The sequence below is a fragment of the Austrofundulus limnaeus genome, unplaced genomic scaffold (assembly GCF_001266775.1).
Source record: "Austrofundulus limnaeus strain Quisiro unplaced genomic scaffold, Austrofundulus_limnaeus-1.0 Scaffold69, whole genome shotgun sequence".
Lineage (NCBI taxonomy): Eukaryota > Metazoa > Chordata > Actinopteri > Cyprinodontiformes > Rivulidae > Austrofundulus > Austrofundulus limnaeus.
The window spans coordinates 889,031-902,082 of record NW_013952471.1 but is presented as its reverse complement, the minus strand read 5'-3'; the positions used below and the strand labels follow the sequence as shown (position 1 = coordinate 902,082).

Sequence of the window (13,052 nt, the reverse complement as noted above, 5' to 3'; positions counted from 1 at the left end):
GTGTGTGTGTGTGTGTGTGTGTGTGTGTGTGTGTGTGTGTGTGTGTGTGTACTCGTTTTGACTACAGAGTGAGGACCATTTGCACCATAGTTACTATCAAAGTGAAGTCTTTGATGTAAAGTGAGGACCTCTTCAATGTCCTCACTTTGTTTGCAGCTCTGCTGTGCGTCTTATTTTTTTTTCCGCCAAGTTTGGTGAGAGGCAGGTGTGGAGTGATCGCAAAAATATCTCGACTTGATCTGGCCCTATTTAAATAAAAATGAGTACAAGCTGTGAAATTCTTGGAGGGGCAGCCCCCCCCCCCCCGATAATGGTAGAGGAAATGCTGGTAGTCCAGCCTAGACATGATAAATGCATGGATCACTTTTTCTGCATCATTTTTGAACAAGATATTTCTAATTTTAGTAATAGTACGCAGTTGGATGAAGGCGGTCCTGGTAACATTTTGAATGTAGGGGTTAAAGGACATATGTAGCAGTAGTAGAAGTATTAGTAGTAGTAGTAGTAGTTCTTTATTCATTTCATTTGTAACACAGATAAATAAAGTACAAGAAACATGCAATCAAAATAAAATCAAATAAAATGAAAGGCAGCAGAAGAAGAATAAATCTTATAATATCTGCCCCTTTTTAACCAAAATATGTTCAAAAGAAAAGTAAAAATACAGCAAAAATCAAAACAACTTAAAACATTTAAAAATGAATTAAAAATAAAAGACATCAACTCAAAAAACAATTAGCGTGAATTCACTTATAATTCTCCATATTTCTTCAGAAAACTATTTTTTATCATTCTCTTCAATATAAACAAAGATCTTCTAAGCTGTTCCATAATCTTATTCCCTGGATTAAAGTGGATCTCTCCTTCAGGCTCGTATGAACCCAGGGTTTCTGAAACATTTCTATTCCCTTAAGATAATAACAGCTCTSTCTTTTAACAAAATTTACCTGAATGTTGGAAGGTAACACACCTTTATGAGCTCTGTACATTAACAGTAAAATATTATAATCGACCAAATCATCAAATTTTAATAATTTCAAATCATAAAACAATATATTCGATGGATGGTTGTTATTTTTTCTAGTAATAATTCTTATAGCTCTTTTCTGTAAAATAAAAATAGGATTTGTGATAGTTTTACTGTCATGATCTGTGTTTATTTTCTTAGTTTTCCTAGTGTTTTCTATGTTCCCCAGTGTGTCTTTGCCCAGCTGCCCCTCATCACTCTGCTGATTACCCTTGTGTTTCTCTCCAGGTGTTTTCTGTTCCCTGATTAGTTTGCTGTGTATTTAAACCCTGTCCTGTCCCAGTCTGGTGTTGGATCATTGTTGATTGTTCCATGTGTTCCTCGTGCCTGTGACTCTCCATACTTGTAAGTTTGCTGCCAGCAGCCCTCCTTTAGTTATTTATAAATAAATTTTTGTTATATTTTTGAGCCTGCCTGCGCCCTGGATCTGTTCCTGTCCGAACCTCACATTTACAAGCTTCACCCAATACTTCAATACAGTAAATTAAATGTGGAACAATTATAGCGTTATACAACATAAGTAAGTAAACTTTATTTCTATAGCACCTTTCACAGACACAAACATCACAAAGTGCTTCACAGAAAGCAAAAATAATTAAAAACAATAAAACAGATCAATAGAATGATAAATAGTGCTTTATCATTGAACAGTTCTCTTACTTTGTACAGGACTCTAATAGATTTGGTCATTTTTGTTCTTAAACCATTTATATGATTTTTTCCTTGTCAGTTTTTCATCAATAATGACACCTAGAAACTTCACTTCACTGACTCTACTGATCTCAACATCAACAATTTTAAATGAAACATCTATAGTTCTCTTACTGTTACAGAAAATCATAATTTGTCTTGTCCAAGTTTAATGATTTATTAATTTGAAACCAACTTTTTATTTTCATAAATTCTGTCTGTACCATCTCCAACATTAATTCAGTATCATTACCGAAACAAAATAATGTTGTATCATCAGCAAATAGAACACACCCAAAAATATCTAATACATTTACCAAATAGTTCACATACAAAATAAATAACTTAGGTCCGAGAATGGAACCCTGAGGCACTCCACATGAGATTTTACAAAACTCAGATCTTACATTATTTATTTCTACAAATTAATTTCTATCTTCATGTGTTGGACATAAATGAAACTGAGTGTTGCTGCCCTCTCCCTTTCTTCAGGAAGTACTTCAAACGTTTGAAGCAGTCCTTCTCACAGTTTTGGGCAGTGATGCTGATAACCAGGAACACAATCAAGACACGTCACTGGAGGAAGGTAAACATGGGTGGACAAGTTTCACACCATGTCCAGGTGTAACGCAGCTGTCATAGTAACCTGATATTTTCTGACTTTATTGGACCATAAACACCAGTACTAATAGTCTCTTACGCAACACAGACACATTACGACCACACAGAGAACATCTTTATCAACATGGCTGCTGTCAAAGTGTCCATGTTTGTCTCTTTTCATTTTTATTACTTTGGCTTTTTTAATTTATTTCACTTTGGATTCTCTGTACTTCAACTTTCTACCTTTTCTTATTTAAAAGCTCTGAAGAAATGTTATACACAACTCAGCTTAGTTAAGGATATATCATCAGATTATGAATAAGCCAGAAGTATTTTTGAACTGCTTCACCTTTTTTTTGCTGCCCTAAAACATTTCTGTAAATAGTTAGATTAAAGTCCTAACAATATAGTTTTCTCATCTGGGTGTGTTTGTTCTCTTACATATTTAACCTTTGATAATTTCCTTCATAAAATTTCATTGCTGTAGTTTAACCAGCCCTCTTATCTTCATTAGTCATGTCACACACTCCCACACATGCAGTATACTGCTCAGCCACAGTCTGTTCTTGGACTTCAACCTCTGAGTGAAATTTGAAGCATCTTTCCTTCCGCCTTCTTTGTGAAACCTGTTCCTGAGACTTCCAGCCTTACAGGTAGACTGCCTTTCTCCATTATTCTTTCACGTTTAGCATCACATTAGGGCTGAATATTTGTTTAGAATTGAAGTTTCTGTAATTGTGGACAGTTTGTGTAGCAGAAATGTATCTCATGACAGAGACACCTGTCTGCATCAGAGAACATTGTAGGATGTTTCATTTTATTTAGTTTTTTCCATTAAGACATGAGACATCCTTTGAGTTTAACAGTGTGTTCCACCAGGTCTTTATGAGTTAAACTAAGTCTAAAGCTTCTCCTTAATGTTGCCTGTGCTTCGGTACTATCAAGTTGTTTGTTATTAATTAATGAGGTTTGCACTGTGATCCGTGGAGCAGACAGCCTGTCAGCTGATTCAACCTAACTGTTTAATGTCAGAGTTTTCTCAGTATATAAAACTATCATTTATATATATATATATATATATTATATATATATATATTAGTTTATAATTTTTATGAAACATAAATAGGGCTTTGTGGTCCTATGTTAGAGTCATGAACCAAACTGGATTTATTTAAATAGAAAAAAACATAATTTATTTCAATAATTAACAGCCATCTTCAGTCTTAAAGGGATATTTAGACGTTTTAAAGTGGCGTTCTCAGGTAGGGCTTTTAGTGAATGCATGTGGAGTAGGACGTGTTTTACTGGATCTCTGAGGGAATGCAATCATGATAAATAATAATTATCATGTACTGTCTTTGAAAACTTATAGAAACTACATTCTCTGAGCCATATCTGGAAAATTGTTGAGTCTGCCAGAGCTGGCCATAGAAAAACAACGCCTTCAGACCTCTGAGGCAGATTTACTGAAAAAGCTGGCTGCGAATGAGGAGATGTACATCAGGATAATGATGTCTGATCTACAAGCTGAAAGTACCTCCAGACTTGAGTCAGTGATATTAGAGTTTGTTAAGAAGTGGCGGCCGATCTAAAACAGCAAAATGAATCTATTTTTTATCTTGACAGCAAAGCTAACGAGCATAACAACCATCTAATTAGCATGGGAGGCAATGTTGCAGAGCTGCAGCTGTGGACACATGAAGCAAGAAATGTGAAGACTTAGTGTCTCACTCTAAGCAAAATAATATTTGACTAATGGGTCTACTGGAGAGCTCAGAAGGTCCATGACCTACAGAGTTGTTGGCTGGGATTATGACTGAGAAGTATAGACATTTTGCCACTAGAGCTGGACGGAAGGCAACTTTCATCTTCAAAAAGGAGCTCTATGTCTATGTTAATGTTAAATTCAGCCTTGGCTTTTTCACAGATTACTGTGGTGGTTTTGAAGTATGGAAGCGATTTTGTTCCAAAATCCTAATTAAAATGGATTAATAGAAATGCTGTTTCATTTTCAACATGTACCTGAATTTTTTGACTCATAAGTAAAATTATAAATAAATAATCCAAACTGTACATTCATTTTCTTCTCCAAGACTGCTCAAAGTAYAAATTAATTAAAATGTTAAATAAAACAAACATTGACAATTAATTTTCAAAACATGTCCTGGTAAAAATTGACCAAAATTCATTTTGAAAAGTCAAATTGGAAAATTATAGTGCATTAGCAGAAATGCTTTTTCATTTCAAAGTCAAACCTGCATTTGTTTACTCATAAATAAAATTAGAACTAAATAATCCAAACTGCATTATCATTTTCTTTTCCAAGGCTGCTCAAAGTACAAATTAATTAAAATGTTAAATAAAACAAACATTGACAATTAATTTTCAAAACATGTCCTGGTAAAAATTGACCAAAATTCATTTTGAAAAGTCAAATCGGAAAATTATAGTGCATTAGCAGAAATGCTTTTTCATTTCAAAGTCAAACCTGCATTTGTTTTACTCATAAATACAATTAGAAACTGTTACATTATGTTCTGCTCAGATCACGTTGAGCTAAATAAGATCAAATCTGCTGACTTGTTGTAAAATGAGACATTTTCCTGTTTATCTTCTGTTAACAAATCCATAACACAAACAGCTTTTCTGGCATTATTTAAAACTTTAGATAGATTATATAAACTGTGAAATATTGATAATAATTGGATTAATATTATTTTTAATAGTTTTAAGGATTTCTACATCGTCAGTCCTTTTTTTTCTTCTCTGTTGTCAACATGTACAGTGATGGGAAATCCAGAGTCTTGTCTGTTTAGCGTTAGCCGTTAGCTTCACCAGCCGATCACACGGTCACCTGGTTTCTGCACACTCCAGCTGTTCTATAGAACCTCCTTGGGTAAAACAGAAAGTTAATAGGGCTATGGGTATGTTTAAAGTATCACTTGTCACATATCTACATAAATATTACAATAATCTATTGTTTGTTCAATCGCTGAATGATGTTGTGAATTTGGTGCGAGCAGCAGGAAGTGAAGACAGTGGGTGAGCTCTGGGAGGCAAGTCACCACGACTGTCCATGCTGATTTGACCACCCTTTGAAAAGCCTACTTTTCTGCCTTAGAGCAGCTGTAAAACAACACCATCAGTGTGTCAGTAAGCACAATTTCACTTGTGTTGTCCTGATGCATCTCAGTAATCCGGGTAAAAAATCAAAAAGAAAAAAATTGTATAGGTCTTCTGGACGGGTTCTTCTCTAATGAAACGTTTCGTCTCTCTTCCAAGAGACTTCTTCAGTCTGAGAGTTTCAGGCAAAATTCAGGCTTTTAAGCACTACCTCCATGTGACTGATACTCACATCACATGGCTATCGTTGACACCTAATTAACACCTATTGTTGACAGGAGGTGGAGTGATACTGGCAATAGCAGCACTGTATGAGGGGGACAACTGAAAACGGAGGCCTCCACCTCTGTTTAAGACCGTCCATCATTAAACAGAGGTGGAGGCCTCCGTTTTCAGTTGTCCCCCTCCTACAGCGCTGCCATTGGCAGTATCACTCCACCCCCTGTTAACAATAGGTGTTAATTAGGTGTCAACGATGGCCATGTGATGTGAGTATCAGTCACATGGAGGCAGTGTTTAAAAGCCTGAATTTTGCCTGAAACTCTCAGACTGAAGAAGTCTCTTGAAGGAGAGACGAAACGTTTCATTAGAGAAGAACCCGTCCAGAAGACCTATACAATTTTTTTCTTTTTCAATTGTGTTGTTGGTGTTCCTGTACTGCCAACTCTGTTATCCATCTGATCTGTTATCCTCCTGAAAGTCACCTTTCAACACGTGCTGTTTTTTTATTTTTATTCCCACCCTCCAGTTTGAGTGATTACCATTTTTTGTCAGCAAATGTAACAGCTAAATACAAAAGTAGAACATAAAGTGTAAAAATGTAAAAATGTAGAAAAAATTGGGTTTTAATTGTAATCACAATATCTGAGCAACAATGTCACAACACTGTGACATTATGGAGTCTGGTTTTTAAAGCTGTTAATGTAATAAAAACACAATTATCTGGACTTTGGGAACTGTGTGGCCTGTGGTGAGAGGCGGGGCTACATGTGTGTGGGTGTGGCTTCAGAGCAGGTATATAACTGTTTGTGCATCTAAGAATAGATCTAAGGCTCAGGGAGTGATAACGGAGCATGAACATATTTAAAATTGCTAAGTAAAGGATTATCAGACACGAAGTCAGCAGCAAACCTGAGGTGAAGGAAAAATAATAATTTGATGTTTGGATTACTAAATAAATAGGTCTTATGAAAACTGACAGAAGTTTGTCTCTGTTGATTTCAGGAATTTCATGAAAAGGACAAAGTAAAACCAAGAAGGAAGACAACGCCTATCTCTACAGGGATGGTAAGAGAATAGGCTGATCAAACTAAAGCTGGACCGCATAAGAACCAAATCTCTTCACTTAATTTTTACATCTGGTTGTGATCACATTAAAGGACGTAGGCATGTTGGAGATTCCTGCTGAGCTGTCTGCCAGACTTCGCAGTGGAGCAGGTGAGTTTTATAATAAGCTGATTACTTTTTATGGTCCATATTTTGTGTGTGTGTGTGCGTGTCCTCAGTTTTAAGGAAAACGCAGCCTCGTGGGGTCCGGGTGCTCCTTGTGGGGCCCAAAGCCTGGGCCAGAATGAAGTGGAATCAGAAATGGTGTTGCCAAATAATAAATACACATCATTTTTTACAGTTTAGTTGAGGAGATTCACTGATAGATTAAAAAGTCTTGTGAGGCAAAGTGGATGGAAGCCATACACTCTGCTTTTGGCACATTCAGTAACTATTACGAACAATGTGGGGTAAAGCAGTCCTATCAAGGAAATACGATTTGCTTACAGAACTAGATGTTAAATGCAGGTTAGAAAAAAGTGGTGTTTGTGTTGGTTCAAACCAGACCTGAGCCAACATTCACAAAAATGTATAACTTCATAACAATCAGTCTAGATTGGAAAACAAAGTGGGAAAAACTTGATCAGCTCTTTTACAAGTCACATTAACAACTACATCAAACAAAAACTTAAAAAAAATCAACAGAAAATAAAAAGGTTTTATAAATAATACAGATAAAAAGTAATACCTTGGTAAACTGGAATAAAAATCTCCCATTCTACCAAAGAGTGGCATGCAGAGGGCTCCAATCTTTTTAAAATACAACATTTCATGCACTGAAAATGAAAACTGTTTTAATCATTTGGTTTGCTTGAGAATTCCTTTTATTTTAGTAGTTTAGGTGAATTAACCACTCGTACTTGGCTCTTCAAACAAATCCGAGCTCCTAGCTTTCCTTTGGGCCTCTCAGGTGTGTCAGTACAGGAAGAAACTCTGAATCCAGGAGCAGACACATGAACGAGAAGCTTTAAAAAGTTTACTTACAGTATTTGCAGGTAAAGTATATATATATACACTTTTCAAAAAAGTTTAATAAGTCATCTGGACAGTTTCTACTTTAATGAAATATCTACTAAACTGTTTTGATTTTTCTACTTGAATAACCGAGATACATCTACAGTACAGTACAGTATATTATACATATACAGTAGCATAATAGCAACCACCAAACTTGTTAGGGTCAGGGTGAACTATGACTGTTTAAGTCTCAGAATGTCTTCTGGTGTCCAAACAAAAGCCAAAGCTGTGGAGATAAGTTTTCTGAATCATCCTGTTCCCTGGCTGTAGTTCTGGACAGTGGTGGGCAGCACTAATCTAAAAATTAGTTGCACTAACCCTAAAGCACTAACTTTAATATTTAGGTCCCCTAATTCTAAGGCACTAACACACTTAAAAATTTAGCAAAAGCTAATTCTATTGCACTAAAAACCCAGCTGACCCATGTATCATTCCTCAGAGTCAACATGAGACAATATCTTTTGTGTGCAGAATATTGTTCATATTTCATCTCGTGTAGTGGTTCCCAAAGTTGGGGTCGGGACCTCTTCATGGGCCACAAAACATCAAGTGAGGGTCCCCAGGTGATTTCCAGATATCAATTTAAATGCAAAAAAATGCTAATGGAATATTTTAATCATGATTACTGCAATTTTTTTTAAATAATCATAAATGAATAAAWATTAGTATCATAGTTACTAGGTTTGTTTAWWGTTATTATTCCCATATTTAACAGAGATATTACCAAAATTAGCTACRTAAASAAGTAATAAATGGGGTCACAAGTGTCTGCAACTGTTATTTTGTGGGTCAGAAGCAAAAATGTTGAAAACCACTGATCTAGTAGATAAATGACACGCATGACCAACAAGTGTGACAGCTTTCACCCTCAGTTGTTGAGAATAATGTTGATCAATATTAAAGAACTCAATTACTGCTTATAAATTTAGCCCATAAATTTAGCAAGTGTTAATCCACTAATGAATTAAGAAATTAGCAAAAGCCCTAAAGCACTAATCAGGAAATTAGTTCCCCTATTAGTGCCTTAGTGCTTTAGGGGAACTGTGCCCACCACTGTTTCTGGATGATTTCAAACATAGCAATTGTTTCCAGTTTGAAGAGGAGGCCATTCTTTTATAGCTTTAGTCTTCACTGAATCTATCTTCAGCTGCCTACTCTCAAAGATAATACCAGCAATGTAGTCCAAAACAAGACAGTCAACATGAAAATCATTTTTCTCAGCTGCACCAAAACGCATTTGGTGTGACCCAGGAAAGCCAACTGGGTCATACACATGCATATTCTAACACGTAGGAAACACATAAACAGTGTGTCAATAACACGTTAACAATGCGCAAACAACGACTTAAGTGTTGTTCACATGTTAGAATTCACGAGTTTATGATCCAGTTGGCTTTCTATAATGGTGTACTTTAGGGGCGGCTGTGGTGTATTGGTAGAGCAGCCGACTTGGGACCCGAAAGTCTTAGGTTCGACTCCCTGCCATACCCACATGTCGTGGTGTCCTTGAGCAAGACACCTAACCCTAACTGCTCCCCGGGCGCCTCACATGGCTGCCCGCTGCTCCACTTGGGTGTGGATGGGTTAAATGCAGAGCACAAATTTCGTCATTGTGTGGAAACATACACTGATGACAAATAAAGCACCTTTACTTTACTTTTTACTTCCATCAAGGCTGTTGGGAAGTGCTGCGGTGCATCTAGCATGGTGCGTTTTGAAGTGTTTCGAGCCTTTTGAGCGGCAGATGCCTGAGTTGGAAACTCTGAACTTTCACAGCTTGATGCAGCATCAACCATTCAGAGAGACTTCACTATGTGGTGCATTTTCCAATGGGACGGTTTCATGAATGATGCTCACTAACCTGAGACAGATGGGCAGCCACTCTTTAGCTGAAATAGAGCACCTGTAGTTGATGTTCTAGCAGGATATGCACCATTGTGGGTCAAGCAGCTCATCAAACTGAGCTTGGTACCAAATTAGAGCTGAAAATGAGCCTCGTCTGCTCACAGCTCCTGGAGTGGTGAAACTCAACAAACTCAGAACTCCTCTGAATTATCTGGTGAATTAATTTGTCTCTTCACCCAAGTGTCCAAGACATACAGCCGCAGATCAGATGAGACAACAACAAAGTCAATCATCAAACTGCAGCCTGGGGTGTCCTGGTGCCAAGAGCACATATGGACACCCGTATGTTTGAACATGGTGTTTGCTATGGACAATCCAGGACAAGCACAGAAGTCCAATAACAAAACATCACTCAGGTTCAGATCGGGGGGCCGTTCCTCCCATCCACGCCTCTCCAGGTCTCACTGTCATTACCCACATGAGCACTGAAGTCCCCCAGCAAGAAGAGTGAGTCCCCATCAGGAGCGCTCTCCAGGACCCCCTCCAAAGACTCCAAAAAGAGTGGGTAATCTGAACTGTTGTTAGGCGCATAGGCACAAACAACAGTCAGGATTCATCCCCCCACATGTAGGCGGAGGGAGGCTACCCTCTCATTCACCATGGTGAACCCCAATGTACAGGCACTGAGATGGGGGGCAATAAGTATGCCCACTCCTGCTTTGCACCTCTCAGCATGGGCAACTCCAGAGTGGAAGAGTGTCCAACCCCTCTGGAGAGGACTGGTTCCAGAGCCAGAGCGGTGTGTCAAGGTGAGTCCAACAAAATCTAGTCAGAACCTCTCAACCTCACACACCAGCTCAGGCTCCTTCCCCACCAGAGAGGTGGCATTCCACGTCCCTAGAGCCAGCTTCTGTAGCCAAGGATTGGACCACCAGGGTCCCCGCCTTCGACCACTGCCCTTTGCACATTGTACCCGACCCCTGTTTTAACATATTTTATCTAAAACTAATAAAATAGTAGTATAGTATTTTTCAACCGACTAACTAGATCAGCATGAAAACCAGAATGATGACCTGATGAACTATTTATCAGATCTGGGATGGTCACACAGATAGCCTTGTTTTTCATAGTTGTAATGACAATTTGCATAAGTTATTATTACTCTTCATTAATTGTATTGTGTTCTGCTTATGTGATTGTGAGTCTGTTTTTGTTCACCAGGACAGCAGCGTGGTTCAGGGGTTACAGAAGTTGCACCTCCACAGGTGAAGGCACAACATAGGCTCGCCCTGCCACAGGATATTGATAGAAATCCATTTTCCCGCTATGCCAAGAATATATTAAAGGTATGTAAGGTTTGCACTCTAAAAGCCTGTTCATGCAAACTTTAGTTTAAATTATGTGGTATGTAATACTGCAAACAACTTGTCAGTAGCTTGGTTCCACTTGTTGGAAACACACCACACCACACCACACCATGGTGCCTGAGTCAAAATCCAAGCTAAGGAAGTAGAAACGTTCACCAGACACATCAACTCTGTTGACAACATCATCAAGTTAATGTCAGTTGGTCAACATCAGTCCCTGTAGGCATTTTAGCAGTTAAAGGAGGCCGTGAAAGGAGAATAGATGTTTTTATTTGTGGCTCTTGGCAAATGTCCACTAGTCCTTGCAGTAGACATTTTGATTGAGTCGAGATTCTGTGATAGCCTGCTCTTCTTTTTAGCATGGGATTATGTTATAGTTAGTGGGCTTGGAGGAGAAGGAAAGCTTTGCCACGTCAGAGGAAGATGATGATGATGCTACTGGTGAAGAAGGGTCAGTGGCGTAAAGCAGCAGTCCTAAATCCTGGCTTTAGAGGTGTTCTATCCTGCATATTTTAGTTCTTCACCTACTCTTCAACAGGTTTTAAAGTTCTACAAAAGTCTGTTAATGATTAAATCTGGTGTGTTAGGTCAGGGAAACATATAAAACATTCAGGTTGGTGGCCCTCCAGAACCAGGATTGAGGGTCACTTACATAAAGAGTCTTAAACCTTGTTATGTCCTCATTATCGTCTTCATCAGTTTGTGGCTAGAAGAAAGAAGACACATTAAAGGGAATAAGTCCAACACAACAAACTTCCAGAGAGTTTTCCAACTATCACAATATTAAATAGGAAATTCACTATATCATTATGTGGGTGGTTTGCTGGTGTATTTCAGTGATGTATGTACGCCTTGAGCCACCCCTTGATTTGGCAGATCATTTCCTCCAACAACATTGTCATGCTACCTGCTCATCAGTTTGTTGAAGGCTTAGACAAATCAGTCCTGCACAGTCCTCCACTTAAGTAAGTAAAGTTTTATTTATATAGCGCCTTTCACAGAAATAAATTCACAAGGTGCTGTACATTCAGGGAAGGGGGAGGGGGCAGTTAAGACCGGTCATGCAGCAAAACACAGTTGCACTACCTTAACAACAAAACAACAGAAAACTAAAAACCACACAATGGAAGATGAGGAAAAAAGCAAAAACATCCTGTTATATCAACACTGTGACACACCATGGTGTTTATGAAAAAACTTCTGCATAGGGCAGATTCATTAGCCAGAGGAGTAAGTGAGATAAGGGGGCTCGAAGAATACATTCCCCAGAACCAGCGCAGCCAAAATTCAGAATATTGATGGAATTGTTCATTCTGTGTGGCCTTCAGCCTGCTCAGGAAATCAGATTAGATGGGTGAGAGAGGAGGGGGTGGGGTGGTATGGGGCAGAGCCTTGTCGACATAGTCCAGCCAGGAAGAATTTAGTCAACAGATCAAGGCCAGGGAAGAGCCAGATTCTGTAATCAGAGTTGTTTTGGGAACAAAAGAGTCAGGCAGATGATAACAATTTTCCATCTGCTTTAATGTCTGCTGGTACATCTCAAGGTGGCGCATCCAATCAGGCAAATAGTGTGGACAAATTCCACCGAGCCGATCTATCAGCTTCTCCCAGATCAATTCCATCTGGCCAGCAAAGTCCAGGGACCACAGCCAGCCTGCGACCCGCAACAGAACCACTTGCAGACCGAGTCCAGCTTGCTCAAGGCAATGTCCAATGTCCGCTGATAGAATACGGCCACCCATCAAATGTGTCAGTCAGCCAGAAAATGAAAAGCCATGGACGCTGTTTTGTAGAACACCAGGAGACCACCAAGCCAATCTGCAGAATCCAGTGATCAGAATCCAGACATATATCCAGAACAAAGAAGAACAGAGATCCCACCTTTGACATGTCCTCCCATGGAAGAAGAAAAAGCTTTGTTCCAAAATTTTATTGAGAAAATCCATAAAAATAAATATATACATAATTTCTAGTTTCAGGTGAGAAATGTAGATGTAGGAATTACTCCATGAAATTAGGACCAGCCTATTTTTCATAAATGTAATCCAGCAAGA

The 13,052-nt window shown here is 38.5% G+C and overlaps 1 protein-coding gene across 1 annotated transcript in view; it reads left to right on the top strand.

Moving 5' to 3' along the window:
- The window catches only part of myo15b (myosin XVB), a gene marked incomplete in the record, with an annotated part of 164,390 nt that overhangs the window by 73,754 nt on the left and 77,584 nt on the right, over positions 1-13,052 (top strand). The window contains 4 exon segments of the mRNA XM_014010452.1: positions 2,210-2,303; positions 6,668-6,730; positions 6,823-6,880; positions 10,853-10,977. Coding sequence (XP_013865906.1) covers positions 2,210-2,303; positions 6,668-6,730; positions 6,823-6,880; positions 10,853-10,977 — 340 coding nt within the window.